General features: G+C 32.5%; 1 protein-coding gene across 6 annotated transcripts in view; it reads right to left on the minus strand.

Annotated features, from left to right (window-relative positions):
• Positions 1 to 26,440, minus strand: part of Grik2 (glutamate ionotropic receptor kainate type subunit 2) — a 643,508-nt gene that overhangs the window by 366,121 nt on the left and 250,947 nt on the right. For all 6 annotated transcript variants that reach the window (XM_047557542.1, XM_047557541.1, XM_047557544.1 and 3 more), the window contains exons 6-7: positions 22,221 to 22,274; positions 18,993 to 19,166 (exon numbers count right to left, since the gene is read on the minus strand). In XM_047557542.1, the coding sequence (XP_047413498.1) occupies positions 18,993 to 19,166; positions 22,221 to 22,274 (228 nt within the window). The remainder of the gene's footprint in view (positions 1 to 18,992; positions 19,167 to 22,220; positions 22,275 to 26,440) is intronic.

Consider the following 26,440-nt stretch of genomic DNA (forward strand, 5'->3'; position numbering starts at 1 on the left):
CTTTCCAAACAAACTACTTCAGGGATAATAACTTATTGAAAGCCTGCAGCTTCTGCTTGTACACCTTTGTATCACCACTGTACTGGAAGTCCACATGTCTACAGGACAACTTTCTGCCAAAGACTGGGTTTGGCTGGCTGTCAAGAACCATACCATTCTTGCCTGATGCAAAATTCCTATAGTGAGAAGTTGTATTTCCAGGAATCTCCATCTACCTGGCTAAGAATTTCTGCATTGCAGTCTGAGGGTCTTCCTATCCAATCCTAACTTCCCTTCCCTCTTTCCACAGGTTTCAGAGTAGAAAGTTAGTTTGAAAATTCTCTGCCTGACTTCCTTTATTCCTGCCTCTTTACCCTTCATAAGCACAAATCTCATGTATATCTAACTTCTTCTTGGCATTTGCTTTATGGAGGACCAAAACAGACAGAATATTTGATCTATATGTAATTCTAGAATTAAAAAAGTAATTGATGTTTGCAATAACATTTGAAAATAGATGAGAGAAAATAAAATTTTGAATAACAAATGTGCACAGACATATCTTCAGGTGGTTATTATGTTTTCAGAAGGTAGTGGTACCTACCTCAATTTAATTCAATCATGCTTTTCTTAATATTCACTAAACTATTAAAATATTGTTTAATTTTTTAAATGCTATATGCACAGCAATGCATGTGGTAGAAAAAAGACTAGAAAATTCAGCTTTCACTACTGGAGATCTGAAACAAAACATGATAAATCTCTCTGTATGATGTCCTCATGGTGTTCATCTTTGAACTAAAAACAAAAATCAAAGCCTGAAGCATATTCATTGATTTGTGACTGAGTTATATGTAGGGCAATATACTACTTCTAAAAACCACAGAAGGATATTCTGTCCAGCACTGTTCTTATGGGTATATTTTGATGAGGGCAAAATATTGAATATAATAATAATAAGAGTAGAATTCGGGACATTTCTTTATATCATTTATGCATTGCTGATATTTTAATAATACTTATCAAGGAATTTATCTTAAATAACAAACAAAGGAATAAAAAAAACTTAGTGTGGAAAACAAGTGCTGTAGTGTACTTGTAGTGCAGCTATTGAGAGGCTAGGACAGGAAGATCACAAGTTCAGGATCAACCTAAACAACTTAGTGAGTTCAAGCCTCAAATTAAATCCAAAAAAGAGTGCTTGACTAGCAAGTGTGAAACTGTGGGTTCAATCACCAGTACCAGATACACACACACACACACAAACATAAACACACACACTGATGGAGAAATTAATTGGTATGAAAAATATTTTATCATACTACATTATTTCATGGCAGTTATAAATCATGCTGTCACACATTGGTAGCATATTCAAATAGCACATTAAGTTGCATTAACCATCACTAATTTTATTTTACATAGTATTTGAAACATTTTATCAAATTTTATGTTTTCTTTCATTTCAGCCACCATTCAAAACATGTACACTTAAGATATTTCTACTCTTTTTGAAGTAACACTTCCACCAAAAAAGAGACAAACATTAAAAGAAAATTAAAGTCCAAATTGAAAAATTCATAACATGAGGTATAAATGACAAGAAGTAAACTGTATATATCATAAGTTCTTATTTCTTTTACCCATATGTCTGCACATTTATTCACTTATTAAACATCTTTTACATACAAGGCACTATGTTAGGTGTTGAGAGAGCATTGTGGAGCAAAGACAAACACATAATTCTTGAATCCATGAAGCTTCTAGTATAGAGATAAAAATAGGAACTAACCCATTAAGTTCCAGGTTTTCAATTCTGTTGAATAGTTCAATGAAATTGACATGGGGGCATTAAAATAAGTTGGAAATTATAATCTGGAGCCTATATATCCTTTAGATGCATTTTCATGTATATATGTATATATTTTCAAATGCTCTAATCATTCACCTATTACTTTTCCCAACATAAGCTCTTATTTTGAATATACTATATACAAGGACACAGAATTTTATAGAAATAAATGCATAGATGATCTCTTTTCCAAGGCAATCAAGCTATTATCTGACCTATTAATTTAAGATGGCTTATTAAAGCATATATTCAGAAAAAATTTCATTTTGTATAAAACATCTAACTATAAATTTATTCCTAAATACTTTAGGGTAGAGCCAAGACTTATTTCATGAGTTTGTTGATTGTAATTATTTCCTATTTTGCATAAGCTCCAAGCATGCTAGATTATCTATGATTTCTAGCCTCAGTTTCTTTTAAGTGAAGCAGAAATGAAGATACTTAAGGAAGCAGCCTATGTGCAGAATATATCATAAAGATTGTTTTGATTCAGCTTACACATGAATATTTTAAATGCTTTAGCTTTATCAAGTTTTCCAAATAGAAACATTTTAATTTTCATTCAGTTTCATGTTTTGCTTTTTTATATCACTATTTTATAAGATGTTCAAATGAATATAATTAATAAGTATAGAAAGCATAAAGTGGTTTATGGAAGAAATACTGCTGATATTTATTAAAAATACTCAATCAAGGGGACAGAACACAGTACCTGAAGAATAGCCTCTTAGAGGTGATTTTTCAATATTTTGTGGACATCAATTGTCATATTTTAACTAATGAATATAGAGCTTTGGTTACTCTCATAAATCAATTAAGGGAAGGTAGATTAAGAGAACTTCTACTGGTCCTTAAAATGGTAATTGTTATTCTGTCTGCTGAATGATTTCTCTCTGTGTTAATAAATAGAAAATTTTAATTTTCTTCTACACATTTCTGTAATTTTCAATTTTCTGCACCATGTGTCACCTATGCAATAACATTTAAATAATATTAAACATTAAAAATAGCACAACAAAATAATGTTTTTAAAAGTGAGTAATATCTGTATTTGCCTTATTTTCATTTTTATTACTCCAAATTTTAGTTAAAATAAAATTTTATTCTATCAGACTCTCAAATGTAGACAACTATGGTTGAATTTTGTCAGTTAAATTTGTGCAGGGTTGAAGAAGTTCATTTGTAAAGATATTTTATATTCTTTAATTTATCATATTCATTTCTCTTTTCCCCTGGAAAGGTAAATAAATATTTAAAGGTTGAAAATGGAGTTTGAAAAATTGATTTCAAAGACAATATTTAGCAAGAGTATTATTTTGCTTGAAAGCCAGAATCAGAATTCAAATTAACATCTCTTCTCTCAAGCCATTAATCCCCATATCTAAGATATAAGTGGTATGAATCCTCTGTCTACTCTAGCATGACTACTAAGAAACAAAAGCACCTGGGGTTGGGGAGATAGCTTAGTTGGTAGAGTGCTTGCCTTGCAAGCACAAGGCACTGGGTTTGATCCCCAGCACCAAAAAAAAAAAAAAAAAAAAAAAAAAAAAGAAAGCACCAAAAGAGGTAGTAATTCTTTTACTAGCTTTAAGCATAACTTATATTTTCTCATTTTCAGGGTTTAGACCTAGTGGCCCAACAGGTAAAGGAGGTGTTTTTCTATGAAGGATTTTGAATACATGCCCATAGTATAGTAATTTGTGATATTTTGCTCCATTTCCAAAGCAAACAAATTAAAAAAAAAAAAAAAAAAAAAAAAAAAAAAGCAACAGTAAAAGTGTTGAGCCACTATTGCCATGAGAAACAATATTCCAGTTTCCAATTTTTTATGGGAGTTCTCTTCCTTTGGCTATTAAAATCATCTAGAATTCTTCATGTCTACAATCAATGTCATCTCCTTTTCATGCCACTTGTTTCTCCAGACAGCCCCATTTCTATTAAAAACACTGGACTCCCCCTAGTCCCCTCAGCTGAAAACCTCAAACATCTCTTTCGTCTCCTATTCTCCTTCCTACTTCAAAAAAGTCTTCCCCTTCAATCATTCCTTTGAGCCCCCTCTGCTCTATATAAATCCCTATTACTTTAGACTTGAATTACAGCTTCCTGCCCACCTGCTGCAGGGTATCTGCTACATCTGTTCCCAGTCACCAGATGAGCCTTTCTGGGAGGAGAGTGGAGCAGGAAAAGCATGAGTTATCAAAACAGAAAGGCCTGGACTTCATGCTCAGCTGCCTAACTGATGCCCTGGGAAAATTAAAACTAAACATTTTTTTTTTTTTAGCCTCAGTTTCATGACCTGAAAAGTAAGATAATGCATTTTACAGAATTATTTTTAAAACTATGGTTGACATAAAGCAAGTATATCTTTTTATAATGACTACAAATGGCATAGTGTTTAGCGAAGAGTGGTAAATGATAAGTATTACTTTTATTGCACTCTCCTAAAAATTTCAATAGTTTTCCATTATCTTTTTCCAAAAAGACCTTTTGGCTTTCCTCTATTCTTATCAAAATGCTATTTTGTGTTCAAATTCCTTTCCTAATCACACCAAATTATAGGATTCTTATAATAAGTGTTCAGTATTTGGTGATGTTGAAATAATAATAGCAAGAAAATATTATCAATTGAGTTTTATGACAAAAGATAAAAACATCAAATTATCTTGGAATATAGTTTTTCTGCTCTTAGTTGATCCATCAAGTGACTTTTAAAAATGAAAAAGGTAATAAGTAGATGAAAACCAACTCTGTGTCATTTCCCTGGTGGTCACTGCAACTGCACATGTGGTTTTATGGAGATTGCTGTCTCTCTTCTCCTTAGTACCAGGCTCTTGAAAGTTGGTGAGGATAAAGTGGATAAATGTGCAAAAGGATCAAGGAAACTCTTAAGAGAAAAGCAATCAAGGCCCTAATTCCAAAATCCTCTGAGAGACTAAGGCTACTTAAGTGCCAACCAAGAAAGGACACAGTCTAGACAGGCCTGAGAGTGAGTCTTGGAGAAATGGGAGGTTGGGCTCCTGACTCAGCTAAGTGACACTTTTCCTACATACACTAAAGTGTTAGTTAACTATAAGCTGGAAAATAGCCAGAATGGGCCAGTTTGAGTGAGTTTAAATTCTGGTTCCAGAAACAGGTGACCAGACAAGATGTAGAGAGAGAATTGTCAAAGAAAGATCTCTAATCCCTGAGGCAATAGAACCTTGGATGGATTTGACTGCCATGTTTTCAGTAGAAATATCAGGACCCCAGGACTGTTACTAGCTCCAGGACCACAGTAGTACCTTTTGAACTGCTTCAAACCTAGCAGTCTCTAGGAAATTGTTTATTTTTTTTTTTAAAAGTTGATGAAATTTTATTTTTAAAAAATTCATGGTCTCAATACATGTCAATGATTATTTTCTTCTTTACTACTACATAGATATTGTTTTAAATTTGTACAATCTTAATGTTTTCTTAAAATATCTTGGAAATAAAAATGGGAGAATAAATTTTATCAAAATTGAGGAAAAGATCAGTATAGTAGTTGAAGTGTACAGACCCTTAAGAAGGAGAGACAGAAAAAAGAAAAGAACAGTGGAATATACATGATGGTACTTTCCTAAGTTCATACATCAATATGCCACAGGGAATCCCAATACCAAGTACATTGACCAGACACTAAGTTTTAGAAAACTATAAATTAATTGCAGGGGAATTAATAGAGTAGCAGGAGAAGAGAACAGGTAGTGTTGGAGAAAGAATTAGAACAAATTTTATTCCATGATTTTGTGATTATGATAAAATGTATCTTTTTTTTTAATTTATTTTTTTACGTTTACATAGGATAATGACGTTTCTTTTTTTTCCCTTCCCCCCCACCCCTCCCACCCTTTTCCCTTTATACAGTCCTTCTTTCCTTCATTCTTACCGCTCTCCTTAGCCTAACTCTAAACCTAACCCTAAACCTAATGCTAACCCCTCCCACCCCCATTATATGTCCTCATCCGCTTATCAGCGAGATCATTCGTCCTTTAGTTTTTTGAGATTGGCTTATCTCACTTAGCATGATATTCTCCAATTTCGACCATTTGCCTACAAATGCCATAATTTTATCATTCTTCATTGCGGAGTAATATTCCATTGTATAAATATGCCACAGTTTCTTTATCCATTCATCAACTGAAGGGCATCTAGGTTGGTTCCACAATCTGGCTATGGTGAATTGAGCAGCAATGAACATTGATGTGGCTGTATCTCTGTAGTATGCTGATTTTAAGTCCTTTGGGTATAGACCAAGGAGTGGGATAGCTAGGTCAAATGGTGTTTCCATTCCAAGCTTTCTGAGGAATCTCCACACTGCTTTCCAGAGTGGCTGCACTAATTTGCAACCCCACCAGCAATGTATGAGTGTTCCTTTTTCACCACATCCTCGCCAACACCTATTGTTGCTTGTATTCTTGATAATCGCCATTCTAATTGGGGTGAGATGAAATCTTAGGGTAGTTTTGATTTGCATTTCCCTTATTACTAGGGATGTTGAACATTTTTTCATATATCTGGTGATTACTTGTACATCTTTTTCTGTGAAGTGTCTGTTCATTTCCTTAGCCCATTTGTTGATTGGATTATTTGTATTCTTCGTGTAGAGTTTTTTGAGTTCTTTATAGATTCTGGAAATTAGCGCTCTATCTGAGGTATGGTTGGCAAAGATATTCTCCCACTCTGTAGGCTCTCTCTTCACATTTCTGATAGTTTCCTTTGCTGAGAGAAAGCTTTTTAGTTTGAATCTATCCCAGTTGTTGATTCTTGCTTTTATTTCTTGTGCTATGGGAGTCCTGTTAAGGAAGTCTGATCCTAAGCCAACAAGTTGAAGATTTGGACCTACTTTTTCTTCTATAAGATGCAGGGTCTCTGGTCTGATTCCAAGGTCCTTGATCCATTTTGAGTTGAGTTTTGTGTAGGGTGAGAGATAGGGGTTTAATTTCATTCTATTGCATATGGTTTTCCAGTTTTCCCAGCACCATTTGTTGAAGAGGCTATCTTTTCTCCATTGCATATTTTTGGAACCTTTGTCTAGTATGAGAAAATTGTATTTATTTGGGTTTGTGTCCATGTCCTCTATTCTGTCCCATTGATCTACCTGTCTATTTTGGTACCAATACCATGCCGTTTTTGTTACTATTGCTTTGTAGTAGAGTTGAAGATCTGGTATTGCAATACCCCCTGCTTCGCTCTTGCTACTGAGGATTGCTTTAGCTATTCTAGGTTTTTTATTCTTCCAGATGAATTTCATAATTGCTTGCTCTATTTCTGCAAGGTACATCATTGGGATTTTAATTGGAATTGCATTGAATCTGTATAGCACTTTAGGTAGTATAGCCATTTTGACGATATTAATTCTGCCTATCCAGGAACATGGGAGATCTTTCCATCTTCTAAGGTTTTCTTGAATTTCTTTCTTTAGTGTTCTGTAGTTCTCATTGTAGAGGTCTTTCACCTCTTTTGTGAGATTGATTCCCAAGTATTTGAACATCGACGCAAAAATTCTCAACAAAATTTTAGCAAATCGCATACAAATATATATTAAAAAGATAGTGCACCACGATCAAGTGGGTTTTATCCCAGGGATGCAAGGTTGGTTCAACATTCGAAAATCAATAAATGTCATTCACCATATCAACAGACTTAAAGTTAAGAATCACATGATTATTTCAATAGATGCAGAAAAAGCATTCGATAAAATACAGCATCCCTTCATGCTCAAAACACTAGAAAAAATTGGGGTAGTGGGAACATTCCTAAACATTATAAAGGCAATCTACGCTAAGCCCATGGCTAATATCATTCTAAATGGTGAAAAACTGAAAGCGTTCCCCCTAAAAACTGGAACAAGGCAGGGATGCCCTCTTTCACCACTTCTATTCAACATCGTCCTTGAGACTCTAGCCAGAGCAATCAGACAAACCAAAGAAATTAAAGGGATACGAATAGGAAAAGAAGAACTCAAACTATCCCTGTTCGCTGATGACATGATTATATATTTAGAGGAACCTGGAAATTCCACCAGAAAACTTTTAGAACTCATAAGTGAATTCAGTAAAGTAGCAGGTTACAAGATCAATGCTCATAAATCCAATGCATTTTTATACATAAGTGATGAATCTTCAGAAAGAGAAATTAGGAAAACTACCCCATTCACAATAGCATCGAAAGAAATTGTTTATTTTTAACAGGGCACATCTGAAATAGTAATATAATTACCGTTATTATTATTATTATTGTTCCTATTATGGTCCCATCAACTGACCTGATCAACCTGATCACAGGAAGGCAGATTTTTAAGCATATCCAGTAGATAACTACAAATGAAGAGAAATATTCTTACTATTATTTTGTCATGTGACATTCTCAAGCTGTGTCTTTACATACGAAGTTATAGTTAAATAGTAAACACAATTGGGTGAACTCTTCTGTAAATGTACTATTTTTTATATACATTCCTTATTGTGAACTTTTTTTTCATTTACTAAATTGAATATTCTTCAGGTGCAGACATCATGTAATATAATTTTTTTTTGTTATTGTTCACATGGTCTAATACCACACATTTCATATAGTATGTATTCAATTAACATTTGGAGATTGAATGAATGAATAACAATCATAGGAATTTTTTTATGAAGGATTGATTTGGTACCATTTCAATATCTGTGTCTGTTTAATAACTTTACTTTCCCCTTCTGGTTCAATTTGGTCACAGGGTATTCTGAAGATTAATGAATAAAATATTTATGAGTTCTTTCAGAAAGGCAAATGAAAGATCAACATAATATTTCCTCTCTGCATAATAAAGCAAGAGAATTCCTAATATCCCTTAGGCAAATTCACCCAAAACTCTTCATTTCATTTTGTCAGAAATATTCTTTTGATTTATTAATGTGGATTTAAAGAGTATTGGCTAAGCCTATCTTGGAAATTAATGCATCAAAGTGGATCACTGACCATTACTTAGGTCTTTACAGCACAAAACTGCATAGGCTACACTTTTTAAAAATTATATTTCTAATGTAAATATAATTACTTAGATACCACTGTCATGAAGTAAACAAAACAACTTGATATTAAAACTAGTTATGATTCATGTTCATTCATTCTCACTGTCTCAGTCAGAACATTAAAATAAGCAACGACATAGGCTTAAATTTTTTTAAATAGTTTTTATGTAGCTGTATACATGTTCATTTATCATATTTGTATGAACAGGGCATCAAGACTCTTTGACAGTAATGAATTTTCCTCTGAACAGAAATAGAACTTTCACTAAAAGTACAGAGATGACATTTGCCTTGAAGTAAATGGATACCATTTATGAAGAATCTACCATGTGTCTGACACTGTCTTGAGAAATATGAATGTTATATACTTGATCGTCTTATTAATACTAAAATGTAGGCATTACTACTTCCATTAACTAGATCAGGTAACTGAAGCTCAGTGCTATTATAAAGTTAACAGAATTTACAGAGGAAATAAGAAGTAAACCTTGGTTTCTGTAGTTACATTCTGATTATAAAGTTCTTGCTCTGAGATGGAAGTAGAATACACTTCAGTCTTCCATAACAGGCATAAAAATAAGTGAAATGAAAATCCATCCTTTAATTCTGTGCCCAATAAACTGTCTTCTTACCCTAGTAAAGAAATGACCTGATATTGAGAGGAAATAAATGGCATGGACCCTTTTCAGAAACTTCTAACTAGACTTAAAAACCTGATAAATAGAGATATATCATTCTAATAGCCCACTTCAAATCATTGTGAATGGGCTAATTTTTTAAGAAGATTACTAGAGTTCAACTTATAAGCAGATTCTGTATAAAAGCCTCTTAAGGTCTATGTCAATTTACCATCCAACAATACACAAACACACATACACACATACATTGAATGCTAAAATTCTGAATGGACTAAACAAAGTATAGAATTGTGTCAAAATTTGTGCTATATTTATAAAGCACTGGAGTTTTTTAAAAAGTAATAGTATAAATAATTATTAAGGAAACAGGTAATTTTCCAACATTTTTATTAATTCAATATTTTGTTTGACATTCAGGATAACTTACTAAAATCTATTATTTTGATCTGACAAGTGAGGCTCAAAGAAGTTATCAAACTTGCCTAAAGTAACAGCATGACACATTTGGAAATGGGATTAAGATACTGATTTCTAATCTCTATTTATAAATTAAAATCTATATGGGAAGGAAATAGGAGGGTTTAGTAAACTCCCTACCTACCAGCAGATGAACCCATATAACAAACTTTATTAACTTTCCTTTAGCTTCCCTTAGTTTCCCCACATATATATATATACATTATTCTCACAGTTTGCCACTTTAAACTCCTAAACCTCTAAACAGGTAGCCACTTATTCCTTTGTCTTATCACTTTTCCACAGATTTCTATCTTTGTGAAAATGGTATACAAACTCAAGTTGTAACTATCCCTTGCAGTTACTCATCTTGGGGTTCTCTGGTGTGTATGTATAATGCACCAATTAGTGAACTCCTGTTGTATATCCCTTGTCAGTTTGTCTTTTGTTGGTGTGATTTATAGGGCTCTAGTCAATGAACCTAACATGAGTAAAGTTTTTTTCCTCTCTTATGCTTTAAATATAAAATAAGAAGCTAAGGAAAATTGTAAGCAAATATACATTTATCCTTTATAAGTTGTATTGTATGATATTATATCATCACTTTGAAGAGTATCTTTGCTCTTCAGGGAGGAGAGGAAAAAAGCATCTTTATTCAGTCTTTCTTTTCCAAGTGAAAAGCTTAAAAGTTGTCATAAAACTATGTCTTCAAAGGTAATGCTTCACTGCAACCACCATTTTTCATGTAAGGAACAATTACTTAAAATAGAAATTTCATGTCTTTATCAGCTTTAGATAAATGCTGATTATTTAATGTCACAATGAGTGAAGACAATCAGAATGTTCTCTGTTAATGAAACAATGAAGGTTTTTAGGTCATCATAAATACATGTAGACTTAATTTGCAACTTAGTATATCATAGAAGATTAATTGGTATACTAAGTGAAGAAACAGTATTATTCTGTTATTCATACTATATACTCACTGTCCTTTAACCATTCATTAAATCAATCATATATAAATATAATAAATGGTATGCTTATGACTTCATTACATACTCTGAAATCATGTACAAATATTTCTGTTGTATTTGGTGATATTATGGACCCACAATATTTATTCTAAGAAAATGACAAGAATAAAACAAGCGGTTATATATTTATGTTAATAAGTGTTGAGTGTTTCACATTTTTCAACAAAATGGTAAGAAGTTAGGTAAAATCCCTGCAAATATACTGCATGTGTTAAAATTATACACGCTAAATGCAACATAATGAAACTAAAACTTTAAAGAAGGAGATACAGCACCAAAGAGACTAGATTTTTCCTGAAATAATGATATTTCTGCATTCCCAAATGAGCATAATAAAGAAATGCCTTCTGCTTTACCCTTGTCGGGCAAAACAAAGATGGGGGGCCTGAGGTAACATGAAGTCATCTAATCAGCTCTTTTTCCGTTGTTCTGTCATTTTGTTTCCACACCTCAAAACCCATTGTTCTACTATTGCCCAGTGGAATCTCATTCTATCTTGTGGAAGGAGAGCTTCTTCAATGCTTAAACATCAAATAAAAGCAATTAGTTCTATAATGTGTTGAAACTTTGTTTTTTAATGTATGTTTGTACTTCATTATCACAAAATATTATGAAAGAAGGATTTTTAATATGCATTCAAAGGAAGACGAAGAATTAGAGCAAAAAATACAAAATTGAGAGAAGAGCAACAAAGTTTGCATATAATTTTTATACTAACAAAGATGTGAAATGCAACCAGAAAGAAACTATCTCCGATATTGTCAATTCTCTAGTTTTGTGAAGGAATAGTAACATTATGTACATCACTAAAACCTGAGAGCTTGGTTTCCAATCCTGAGTGCTATGTTCAACATACCCACAATTAAAATTGATCAAAGAAAGGGTATTTAGTTCATTACTTTGCTACATTTTCAGTTATTTTCTGGTATTTTAGTGTCATATTTGATACAATGAACTTTTTCAAAATGTTTTGTTGATTATATAATAGTGAGTTGTATCCTAAATAGAACTCCAATAGCTCAGGAAATAAAAGCAAGATTTGATAAATGGGATTACATCAAATTAAAAAGCTTCTGCACAGCAAAGGAAACAATCAACACAGTGAAGAAACACCCTACAGATAGGAGGAAATCTTTGTCAGTTATTCATCTGACTAAGGTTTGTAATGAAATTAATCTATAAAGAACTCAAAATGCTTAACATTGAAAGAACACATAATTCAATTGAAAATGGGGAAATGATCTGACACTTCTCAAAAAAAGTACAAATGGATCTATGAACATATGAAAAAAATGTTCAACATATTTATCCACCAGAAAAATGCAAATAAAATCTACCTTGAGATTTCACCTCACCAGTCAGAATGACCATTATAACCACCCCCCCAAAAAAAAACACACACACACACAAAAAAAACACCACAATCAACAAGAAAATAACAAAAAGTAATAAATACTGGTGAAGGAGAAAAAGGAAGCTCTGTACACTCTTGGTGGTAATGTAAACTAGTACAGATGCTTTGGAAAACAGAATGGAGGTCCCTAAAAAAAAAAAAAAAAAAAAAACACTGAAAAATAGGACTACATACAATTACCTACATGTTCCTGGGTGTGTACCCAAAGGAAATGATGTCAGCACATAAATGATCTACCTGCATTTTTTTTTTTTTTTTTTTTTTTTTTTGCAGGGGTGTACCAGGTTTTGAACTCAGGGGCACTCGACCACTAAGCCACATCTCCAGTCCTAATTTTATATAGAGATAGGTCTCACTGAGTTGCTTAGTGCCTCACTTTTGCTGAGGCAGGCTTTGAACTATCCATCTTCCTGCCTTGGACTCTGGAACTCTGGAGTGGCTGGGATTACAGGTGTGTGTGCCACTGTACCTGGCTAGCATACCTATCTTTATTGTGACACTGTGCACAATAACCACACTGGGGATTCAGCCTTGATGCCTGTGAACAAATGAGTAGACAACTAAGGGCAGTATCTGTACAGAATGGAATAGTATTCAGTAGTTGAGAATAATGAAATCATGTCATTTGCAGGGAAATAGGACAGGAAGGCATCATATTAAGTGAAATAAGTCAGATACAGAAAGACAAATATCACATCTTCTCTCAGATGTGGGAACTAAAAAAATAAAAATAAATTTGAAAGTAGAGGCGACACAACTAGGGAAAGGGAAGGAGACTCGGGGTGGGAAGGGAAGGCAAAAGAATATAATGGGAGAGGATGGCTCTGATTAAATCATGATACATGCATGTATGGAAAAATCACAGTGAAACCCATTAATCTGTACAATTAAGATGAACTAATATTTGCTATAAAAATTAGGAGATTTCACTTAAAAAATAAAATAGTGAGCTAGTTTGATCCATTTCTGGCAAATTCTTATATTTATTCTTATTTTAATTAACAAAAGAGAACTATAATAGCAGGGGCAAGTTTGCAGTTCTAGCACTAATAGAAGTCTTCCTGGTCATATTAGATCTCTCTATGGTTTTGTTTTCATTGACTTTCCTAAAACTAAGTATTTGTATAGTAACAGAATGATAATATGTTCCCCTTTAGCACAGGAGCAAATCTCTGTTGAGTTGTATATGGGAGACATATATCTTCAATTTAAGATAAATAAATGATAAAAAAAAAACATATTTAAAAATTCCTGGCTCTGTTCTATTATGTAAGTAATTGTCAGGACAGCATTAGAATATAAACACATACTTACCTCTCCTTTGAATATTCTTCCTTTGTGAAAGAGAATAAGAACTCTTCTAACTCAGTAAACTTTTACTGTTTAATCAAAATCATCTCTAAGTTTTCACTTTTTAAGGTGTTTTTCAAAAAATTAATTGAGACTAATTTATTTGCATCTTCCAAATGATTAGATATCTTGATAATAAAGTACAAGTAGGTAAATAAAAAAGCTCTCCAGATTATATTTGGGGAAGTGAGAGGGTCTAGTGATTAGAACTCAGATGTAATATGATTAAAATCAATTAACATGCATATTTACTTAATCAAGCAATCACTCTTATTATTAGCATCTACTCTGCACCAGACACAGAACTAGGTGCAGGGCCTTAAAAGGTGACACAATCTAGTTCTTGCCTCAAAAGAGTTTATAATCTATTGAAAAAGGAAAGTGAAAATGAAAAAAAAATCACCAGCATTAAATTTCTATTTAGTTATACTCAAGGTGAACAAATGTAGGACCACATAAAGTGCCTAGAGGACTTAGAGCAAATTCATAATACAGGTAACAGATAATCTAAAATCAGAGTATAAACAGGAATGTGTCATGCATTCAAATAGGGGTAGGTCAGTCAGACAATGGGAACATCTTGTGCTAAACACAGGTGATGAAAGATGAGAGGTGACATATCAAGGGTGAGACAAAAGCTTACTGAAACAGGAAATGAGCCAATAGGAGACTCAACAAGGAGGTAGAAACTCAATCATGAAGGGCTTGGAAGCTTGGAAATGAGCTCAATTTCACCTAATAAATGATAAGGAGCTATGAGCAAAATTGTGGAAAGATAACACTAGAGAGCAGGAGAGAGGTGTTAGGAGTGAAAATTCAGTAAGAAGACTTGCAAGAGTCAGAAGAAATTCCACTGATTTCTTAACTAAGGCATAGCTCTGTAGATAAAAAAGATGAATGTAGTTTAAAAAGATATTGATGTGGTACAATTAAGGATTATTTAGAAGAAAGAAAAGGGAGATAGCTGTTGCTATCCAGAGTTTAAATTACTAAAATATTAATTTCCCTATGGCAATCCAAATGACACATTTATTGACTTATGTCATAAATTTATACTATACATGAATATGCATTATATTTTTATCAGCACAAGCAAATATGATAATCATTAAGACATGGAATGGATCACGACATATTAATATTAATATGCATAGGCATATTGGGATCACTGGGAAGGATTTTAGGGCTATAGCTAGACTGTTTAAAATGTACGTTAAGGCGTTCGTACTTGATTTGGTTCTTTTGAGTTGAAATTGCTTTAAACTCAATAGACCAACAATAAATGTAACCACTGCTCTAATGGGTAAAAAACTAAATTTTCAACCTATAGTGATTGCTGAAAGAAGGAAAATAGTGTCTAGATAGAGGATGGGGAGTAATATCATCCGATTATGAAGTAAAGGACAGTGGTAATGCTCACAGAAAAGAACTTCCACACCTCCAGAAGCATGAAAAGATGTGGACATTTAATAGAAGATAAACAGTACAAAAATAGTTTTAAAATAAGGAAAATTGTGAGGAAAATTTAAAATACCAATGGAATGGCAGTGTGGAGGCCTGGAAGAAGTGCAAAAAAGGATGTGGGTAAAAATATGGCCCATGCGTGAAGGAAGGAATTTGGGCTTCTTTAACTAGATAGGGCTTGTATGTACTATGGAAGTTGGTTCATTGGTTGTGTTTGTACTAAGTAAAGATCAAAACAGTATCACGTTAACCAGTATCAATACCTTTAATATGAAGCCCAAAGCCCATACAAGAAGAAATGACAATTGCCAGAGAAATGGTCTTGTATCCAGTAGTCATTTAGCTGATCGACAGTTATTTCAGGGGTCAATTAAGATGTTAACTCAACCAGAAAAACTTTTATGAATCCAATTCACAGCTGCCTTTTATAGCTCAAACATGAAGAAAGGTTGTGAAAGTCTAAGCACTATGATCTTACATAGTGGCAAATGACTATGATACTGATAATAATAGGTCTTGCTCCACGCACTAAGAACTTTGCTGATAGTCCCATTTCTTTATGGAGCTATAGGGAGAAAGAAAAGAACAAAAAATACATAAACACTGAGATCTCATGAATTGACTGAAGGAAAGGTTGCCAAAGCCATATTGCCAGGCTATAATTCCTTTTCTTTCTTTTCTAACTAAACTCTTCCTAATTTCCTCATTCATTCATGGTAGAAATAGCCTATTGATTTCTCTTCCTAAACATATAATAATTTTTGAAAATGCTTACAATACAATGATAAATGGAAAAGAGAGAAAATACTCATACAAGGCATAAATATGCCAGTATTTTAATAAAGATCTCATATTGGTTTTATCTTTATAAAAATCATATAGTATTTTAAGTAAGAATTAATGTTATATAATGAAAAGCTTGTATGTATAATCTTTGTCATTTTATAAAGTTATATAATGAAAATATTTTCAAATTATTATCACATTTTCAAAAAAGGAAAACTGTAAAAACATAATTAAGCAGCATTTATTTTGGAAGAAATTTTTATCTTAATGATCAACCTCAAGTCTACTTTCAAAATATTTTGGTTTTGATGCTGTGTTTATACACATAATAAATAATAGCTGGTGCACTGTTCTAGATATGCAGTATTATTCAAAAAGTTCTCATGTAATTTCCTCTGAGTCCACTCATTTAAAAAAGTTCTCATGTAAGTTTTCTAGTGAAATCTTACATTTTGAAATAACTCAAATGAAAACATGGAGTAAAGGAGGAGGAACAGGGGAGGGAGGAAAGTGGAAATACTGGGAACTGAAATAGAGCAAATTATATTCTATGCATATAGATTATGTCAAAATGAACTCCAATATTATTTTTAACTATAATGCACTGATAAACGCATTTAAAATACATTTAAATGAAGGAGTATTTATCTCTTCTATGTAAGAACTTTCATATATATATGATATATGCATATATATCATATATATGTGTGTGTGTGTGTATGTGTGTGTGTAATATGCCACTTGAGAAGCATTTTAGGACTATACCAAAGGGAAAACTGTTGCACTGGAAATTCTAAAAATTCTATGGTCCTTATTCAATGCCTAGACAAAGGCTAGTGCTTTCAGCATTCCATTTTTATTCTCTCATTCATTTACTACCACAAAATCATCTGTAATATCAAAAGAGCAGAACAGAGGAAGAATAGACTCCTGGCTAGAAATATGGAACCCCAACTCATATTCCTCCTAACATCCTGCCTTCTTTTCCATCTTCTGGAGGTTAAGTCTTTCCACATGCCTGGGCAAGAAATGAGTATACATTTCCTCATAACTTCATTGTCTTTCAATAGTCTGCAAGTTATTATAAGTTAAGGAATACTTCACTTCAGAGGATGACATGTAGACTCACACAGAACTCATATAGAGGTAGAATGCTGAAGTAACATTTTATAATTTTTTATGATTCTTATATATAAAGAGGAACACTAATCTTTTGAGAAACCAGCAAAATTCTCAGAGTATAAAAGGGTTAAGATTGTCATGATGTCTACCGACTTACTTTCCCTAATACCAATTAATAATTGTTTTTGAATAGAAATGATACCTATAACAAAACTGAAGAATTATAAGAAAACTAAATGAACATATAGAAAAATATACACATGATTATAATAATCATTTGAAGGACAACATACATTTTAATTTTAAAAAAACAATATTGTGTTAAGTTCCAAAAGTTTGATTCACCATCTTCAAACTAGTAAAAACAATTTTAGAATTCTTCTAGACTTCATTTCATTTTAAATATGGAAATGCTTTGGAGGGAAATATTTTAATTTTTAATTTCCTTCTAATATAAATCATAAGATATATCTTAGACTGAAGACCAAATTACTAGAAGTAGTTAACTATCTCTTTATAAGTAAAGAAATTAAATTATCCCTCATATTATTTTTTAAAAATTAAGGTTGGATATAAGATATTTTCAAATCCTAGAAGGTTTTTTTTTTCTTATTAAAAGAAAACCAATATCTGTTTTTTTTTTTCCATCTAAAAGTTGGTTCTAAGGTCATCCATTTTTTATTCACAGTGTCTATGAAGACACTCAATTTACTATATCTCTTTTTAAGGGGAAAAAAGCTTTCCTGTTTTACAAACATTCTTTGAAGCCCCAACTGAAGCAATTAAATGAAAAAATGACAATCATAAAGATTTTCTAGATACAAAGATAGAGAATTTCACATTTGTAAAGTGGTTAGACTAATATTCCTAAAAGCAGGTGATAATGACCTATGAAATGCAAATACTGCCAAAATATGGAGCTGTTTCATAGATTGTAGCAATCAGTTTGTCTCTAGAAAATGTATTTAATGAGATACGACAGGCATTCATACATTTTTAAAATGGTAGAGTATAAAATTACCTTGTTCTATAAGATGGCCACTAACCATTTTGGCTACTGAGAAAATGTGACTAAAGTTTGAATTAATATGTTTGGTGTCAAATTCTGACCAACTTTCAAAGACTTAGCAGAAGAAGAAGGAAAATTACCTTATGATAGTTATAATTTCAATCACCTGGTTAAAGAACAGTAGGTTTTTTTTAATATAGCAATTCAAATAAAACAAATTATTAACACTGATTTTTTTTTTTACCTGTGGTTTGATCTGTATTTTTTAGTACAGTTATTGGAAATTTTTAAATTATTATGTGACTTATATTAGTTTTTCACTGGAAGCATTGTTATAAACAAGTAAATTTACATAAGATTGAGCTCTTCTTTATAGTTTATTCATTAATATTTTTTTTATTTTTAAACTAAAACTTGACAAATGTGAATATTGGTAGTTCTGAGTCTTAAAGAATGAGTAGGCACAGGGACTTACATTTGTATAATGTAAGTCACTATAGCATCTAAAAACATCATGATGAAGAGAAATTATATTGATAGGTACGATCAGAAGGATATTCAACAAATTCAGTCTCTCATTTGTTCTCTATATAGCATTAATTAACTTTAGAGACAACCCCACATTGTAGTATCCTAATGATAATTGCAATGCATTTTGAATTACTTGGATGAAAGTGTAACCTTGTCAAATAAAAGTGATTTAGAAAACTGTTAATAGAATTATTTGCAGTGAGTAGCTCTGATATCATGCTGTTACTGTCAAAAAAAATCTGAAAATTTGAACCCAGAGGATTTAATAACTTATGCAATACTATTTAGAACATACAAACTGATCTTTAAATGGTTATTCATACCGTCATAAATCCATCCAGCAAACCTGAATCGGGTTTCGGAGGTGCTTGCAACCGTTCCATTGACCACTTTTCAATGATGGAAGAGACCTGGGTGTTTTCTGTATTTAATATTCTGAACCCTGTCATATTAACACCACTGTATCGGTAGGGCTCTACATCAAGAGCGAATAGGTCCTGAAAGACAAATTTCTTTCTGTTATTAATAGAATGTGTTCACAAGCATATATTGAATAACAGTCATTTATTCTTGCTTCCCTTAGAATATTTAACACCATTGTGTCTCAAGTGATATTAAATATCACAAATGACCAAGGTTTAAATAGATTGTCCTCATGCTTTGATAATACAAATATGCTTAACATGTACATGTACTTCACTTATATAATTTAAATTCAAGATTTGTAAGACCATTCTTCTCCACATTAAGGACAGCTTGCCTTTATATTTTATGCAACCATATTTTCCTTTAAACTAATTTTGTTTATGACTTGCTTGCTTATCTAGTTATTACCAATTGTTGGTTGTTTTGTCTGGGATTTTGTTTTTTGCTTTTAAGAGACAGATCATGAAATGTTATTTCTAAGTAATATGTATAAGAAAGGTGAGTAAAGAAGTTAAGAATATTGTACTTGTTGGTTGTACAAACCTTGCACTTCCTTTTTCTCATTTCCTTTCAAGGACCTCACCATAGGAGCACTACTTTTGTTGCCCTCTCCAGTCCACATACAGTGAAAGCTCTTGTTTTGCCCTTTACTTTTCCCAGGAGGTATGGGGCCAAAGCTATCAAGGGAGCTGGATGTCACCATGAGAACACACAGCATGTGGGACTTCTGCTCTCTTTCTAGTTGGCATTAGCTAACCCTCAGATTTTCTGGACAATATTGAGATCCAAGGCAAGATAAATGCCATCAGTCCTGCACACAGCTTGCCTGGAACTTGCACAGCTACACAGGCCGGATATCAAGAATAAAATCCAGTGGAAAGCAACTGGCATTGGCCTGAATTGTTCTCAGAAAAAAGAAAAAAATTAGGAAGGTCATAAGACCCTCATTAGAGAGGAATCCTGACTAATCCTTGAAAGTACAGAAGAACTTGAACAAACAGGCATTGCTAAATCCTCTCCCATATTTTTGTCTTGTTTTTTTTTTTTTTTTTTTTTGGGGGGGGGGGGGTACCAGAGATTGAACTCAAGGGCACGCAACCACTGAACAACATCCCCAGTCCTATTTTGTATTTTATTTAGAGACAGGGTCTCACTGAGTTGCTTAGTGCCTCACTTTTGCTGAGGCTGGCTTTGAACTCAAAATCCTCCAGTCTCAGTCTCTGGAGCCACTAGGAATTACAGGCATGCCCACTGTGCCTGCCCCCCATCTTATTAAGAGACTACATCCCGCTTTTATTCAATTATGTTTCTATACAACTGTCCACTCTTCATCAAACCAAAGATTAAAATAGACAGATTTCCCTGTTTCTTTGGGTCTTAATTTCTGAAGGTTCCTATGTCACATACAATTTATATTAAGTAAATGTCTTGCCTTTGTCTTGTTAATCTATCTTTTGCTATAAGGTCTCAGGCGTAAACTTAAGATAGGTGAAGAAGAAATCTTTTTTCCTCTATATCTGCCATTAAAGAGTGACTGACTCAAATAGACAAAAATGGCATGGAGAATGTGAATATGGACACGAAAATGGGAAAATGTAATATCTATTCAAGAAACACATCTAGATCCATTTGGTTGTTAAAGAGAATCCATAAAGAAGAATCAGAACAAAAGAAAACAGGGAAGTTAGGTTAGAATCAAAGTACAAAGGGCTTTCAAGTATAGGCCAATTTATATGTATCTTAAAGTAGTTGTTTCATTCTCTTTCTCAAATTTAGAGATGTTATGTTTCAAAATAGTATGACTTGGTAGAGTAGTATTGCAACAATGTTGAAATGTAATTTACTGATAAGGGAAGAATTTCACTTCTTTACCTTCCTACCACTAAGTGTCTTACAAACTATAAAAAGTCATCCAGGAAGAAGCAATGTAGAGATATAGCAGGGCTAACCTTGTATTTATTAGTAAAATACAACCTACTATATCCATTGGAGGAAAGAGTTATTATTATGAAAAGCTATTGAAATCAACTGAATTTTAGTAATTTGATCTGGTGACTTCAAGATTCCCAAAAGTAAGAAGAGCATATGGGAAACCTGAATTGATAGAAAGAGCAATGATTAAACTGGTCACTGTGGGAATAGAAAAGATGGATGTTAGAGACACTTCAGAGGAAAAAAAAAAAGTCAACAGAATTTTTGGGTGGATACAGGAGTCAGAGATAATGAACTTTAAAGGAAATCAAAAGGGGAATCAATTTGGAAGACAATACATTAAACTTTAAATATTTTTAAATTATCTTAATGGCAGAATAGATATTATATGATTATTAAGAATATTACTTATGGACATTGAGATCTCATTTGAAGAAAGGTGATAAATGGAACTCTATAAACACATACCAAATCTAAAGGAAGTAGTTAAAGAGGAAAACAAAAATAAGATGGAGACCCAAATTTTAAAATGCTCTCATATTTTGGAAATGGGCAGGAAATAATGAAAGAGATACAGAACTCCTTCACAGAAAAAGAAACATCAGGACAGCGTATTAACAAAGAAATAAAGCTAACAGTAAATAGGTTTGATTAAAGGGTAAAGTCATATTTTCATGTATAATAAGGAAAAATATGTGAACACAAAATATAAAGGTAACATTCTGCTATCTAATTGCAAATTAAAGCACATTGACTTTTTAAAAAATCCAACTAAACAGGTAAAAAACAAGATAGAAAATTTAATCTCCTCAAAGGGCAATTTCAATAAACCTGATTTTCAAAAAATGAATAGAGATGAGACAATAACATAAGAATTTGTGTTCTCATAAAACATTGATTTTTTTCAGCAAACTAACTTTAAAATTCATTATGTTTGAAAGTCCTCTGAAGCACTATAAAAATAAGATGTAAAATTTTGAATTGATATCTGAAATGATATTATTTTAAAGTCATCATCCTCCCACCAAAATTATGAGTTCTTTCTGATAATTCCTTCTGGGTTTTATCCAAATAAAGTACAACTACAAATGTTCTAAATTTCTATTACCTCATCACAAAAGCACATTCTTCATCCTAAAAAATCATAATAATAAAATTTAGAATATTACCTTGTTTTTTAATAAATTACTTACCAAAGTGGTAAAGATGTAATGATAGTATTCTGTCATCATTCCCATAGCTAATGCCTAAAATATAAAAAATGAACAAATAAAAATATTAATATAGAAGATATATATAGTATAACATACATTATATCAGTAATATAGATGAGAACAAAATAGTAGAATATAATAATCAAGCTATAATATTCATATTACATCAAAATTGGGTTAAATTAAATCTTTTCCCAGTAGTTAAAAATGATTAGGGGTTACTAAAGGAATTTCTGACCAAGTTCCTTTGATAGAAAAACTATTGGTTGAATATTTTTAATTGTGAAGCTTATGGCTTTACATATTAAAGGAAGCATTAAATTTGACACAAACCTGAAATTAGCATATCTTAGTTCCTTATATTTGCAGTGTCTTCATTACAGTGTTACTGAATTGTAAAGTGCCACAAAATACAAAGTCAAAGGCCATTTACCCCCAGTACTTTAGAGTCATTTCTTTAGATTAATAAGGGAAATAAATCACCACTATTATTTAAAAACTATAGATAATTAGAGAAATATTTTCTTATTATTAATAGACCAGTTGACCAGTTGTTTTGTTTCACTTTTCTATAGTTCTAATTAATTTTAGACTATCAATCTTAGAAAAGCTTCTTATGATTTCAAATGTCCACCAATGAGAAATGTCCATGTAATTTTCCCCTCTAAAAATAGAAGATACTTCTGAAATAATTGTTTATCAATGAACAACACTTGGCAATGACATAAAAGTTAATTTTTTTAAACTGAATAAAGAGGTCTTAGAAGGAAATAAGTATTCTCAGGTGCATATGATAGTCTTCCACAAATTACTAACTACACAAATTCCTTTAGCATTAGTAGCTGCCCTAGCTATGGTTTTTGCATTCTATATACAGAATGCTTATAGGTAGTCATTAACCAATTAACTAGAATAAAAATTGTGATTTTACAACATAAGTCATTCAGTTAAGAAAGGAGAGAGATTTGTGGGGGGAAAAAATGAAACACAGGAAGTGTTTTAAAAAGTGAGAAACATTGGTTAATGAAAATAACTGCAAATGAGCATAGGAAGGAAATCTTGAAATCATATCATCAAATAATACTTTTTAAATGGACAATTATATATAAAACAATAACACTCATGATATTACTATCCTAAGCAAAATAAAATTTCCCCTTTTAAATAAAAATTTACATTATCTATTTATTCAAAGGGTGTTAATTTTCTTGCTGGATATGTGAAGAGGTTTTCTCCTCTTTATAACCACTCTATGACACCTCAGTACTGTCCTTGATTCTTCTTTACCAATTCAATGGTATAGAAACAAAGATAACTGAGAGAAATAGTGACCCAGATATATGTATAAAAAAACACGTTATGCCTAAAGTATGTTTGTTCTAAGCATATTGCATATTTAAACATCATAAACCTCTATAAAATAGGTTCTATTATATTCATTTTACAGTTGATGAAATGAGAAATAGATAAAAAGGATGAATAAATTGCCCAAGAACACAAGATAGTGAGTAAACATGGACTCCAGGCCTCTAACTCTTGGAGTCTGGATTAGAACTGTCAACCTAAAAGGCAAATTAGGGGACACCCAATGTGAAAACACAGAGTTTACTGCTGAAAAAGTAAGAATTGTCCTGGGGATATACCTATTCCAGCTAGACTAAGTGCTCAGAGATTTTAAAAAAGTACAGCTGAATTTATATCTTTAAATTGCAAGGGGTAGAGAGTGGGAAATCAAATCAGTTTTTAATCAGGAATTATGATTAGTGCTGGCAAAAGTTAAGCTGTCTTATAAAAAAGGGATTGGGTGAGGTCCCAGTCTCTGTCTGGTTTGAGGGAAGGGATCTGTTGAATAAAAGTCAGCAGAGCCTAACAATATTTGGAAAACTGCAGTTTGACTCAGTCCATATGTTGGCCAGAATCTGAAGCCCAGTTCCAAGGTTCAGCAGACAAAGTACCTGAGATCTGATTCATAATGTCCTCCTGATTCCATTTTAAGGGCTACAAACAAATCTATTCCATTTTTATTTTCTTCTTTGACATTCATAATCTATGTCATTTTATAAAATGATGTATTTTATATCTTCAAGCATATAGATTCATTTTAGAACCTATGCATTCTAAAAATTTTCCTTTTCCTTGATAATTTGAAAACCTTGGCATTTCGGACCTCTGCAGTTAATTGTGTTTTGGTAACTGGTAGGAAGACATTGAGGAGAAGGTGGGGAAGAGGACGGCTTACTTCTGATATGGGTGTTCTGCACTGTTACAAGTTTCTTATCTGTGTGAGAAGAAATTTATAATGGATAACTGGGGTCTGTTTGTGGCTTTCACTAACTTTCTCTCAGCCTTTGATTTTGAAAATGAGAATAAGTTATGGGTTATGATGTATGATCTAGAAAAAGCTATAAATAAAAATAGAAGAGAATATTTTTTATTAAGTACCTATACTGCAATCTCACACACAAAATCAAACAACAGGAATATTGTCTTGAAAGATTAGTTTATAATAATTTAAAAAAAAATTTGCTTTGGATCTTCCTTTAATTTTATAGCATTATGTCTTGCTACTACTTTTGAATGAACTGTATGCATACCTCAAAACACACAAAAAATAAAATCAGTGTCTTTTTATGTACCAATAGTAAAGAGTTGCCTCAACAGAAAATTGATTGTGCTATATATCATCTCTCCTTGAAATATCAGAGATTATTTTTTCTAAATAAAAATAACATTAGAAATCTCCCAAATTAACCTGGTGTACTGTTAAAAATACTGTATGAAAAATTGCATATTCAGTTTTCTAGGTATATAATTTGCAAACAATTTATTCTTTGAGTTATATCCCAAAATTGTACTGCTCAAGATTTAAAATTGGGAAGGGCGGATCTCTATACATATCTCTTAAGTTTAACTTTATTTTACTTCTTGCTATTGTAGTTATTTGCATCAGTTTTTCCATTTTTTTAATCTAGAGGTTTTTTATTTCACATTTTCTGATCTAGACTTTGAAGTCCTTGATTGCTATTTTTTCTCTGTGATAGAATGTCCTTGTGAGGTTTTACTTCAGAGCATCTAGACTCTCCCCTAGGGGATTCTCTGTGACAAATCTGGATAAACGTGGAATCATCTGTTGAAGTATGTCCCCAATTAGTGCACTCAACTTACTTCAGAGGAAAATCTAATCAATCACAAGCTCCACTCACTTTTAAAGCTTTCAGACAAGGAAATTACAAACTCACTGTTGTTTAATATTTAGTAAGTGCTCAGTTAGTTTAAATAGATAATTTAAATAAACAAACAAGCCAAGAAGTTTAACTTGATTAAGCTCATCTCTTTTTCTGGATACACCTAACATTTACTCTTGAATGAGACCAGACTAGCTACCAGCTCATACATTTCTGCTATTCAACTCCTAAACTATGTTATGATTTGGATGTGGTGTATCCCAAAAGCTCATACGTGAGACAATGCAAGGTTTGGAGGAGAAATCATTGGGTATAGCTTTAATCTAATCAGTGAATTAGTCCCTAATGGGATAAACTGAGTGGTGACTGGAGGAAGGTGGAGGGTGGCTGGAGGAAGTGATTCATTGGGGGGGGTGGCTATGGGTTATATATTTTGTATCTGGACAGTGGAGTCTCTCTGGTTTCTGATCACCACGAGTCACTTCCCTCTGCCACACTCTTCCACCATGATGTCCTGCCTGTCCTCGAGCCCCAAGGAATGGATCCTGCTGTCTGTAGATTGAGACCTCTGAAACGTGAGCCGCTAAATAAACCTTTGTTCCTCTACAATTGTGCTGGTTGGGTCCTTTAGTCACAGCAGCAAAAAAAACTGACTAAAATACTATCTCTTCCATGTTTCAACATTAGCTGATGCTGAGGAATCTCAGGAAAATTGCATAAACCATAAAATAGATTTCTATTGAATGCACTGCCACTTTTACTAAAAGGAAGCTATTTGTTTTCTTCTTGAATTGGTTTCTAGAATAACTGACATCCAAATGTGAGACAAATACTTTCTGAGATAAGTTAAAACAAACAAACAAACAAAAGCCACCTTGTATGTGGCCTGCCAGTATTACTGGTCCTCAGAGCGTGCATGTTGTATGATGATGTCACTGGTTGCACTTCGACTTTTAGAGTTGTATTTTACCATTGTTCTGTTTTTCATTGACTAGTTATATATTTTTTCTGTTG

Source organism: Sciurus carolinensis, chromosome 7, assembly GCF_902686445.1.
Source record: "Sciurus carolinensis chromosome 7, mSciCar1.2, whole genome shotgun sequence".
In the NCBI taxonomy this organism is placed as follows: Eukaryota; Metazoa; Chordata; class Mammalia; order Rodentia; family Sciuridae; genus Sciurus; species Sciurus carolinensis.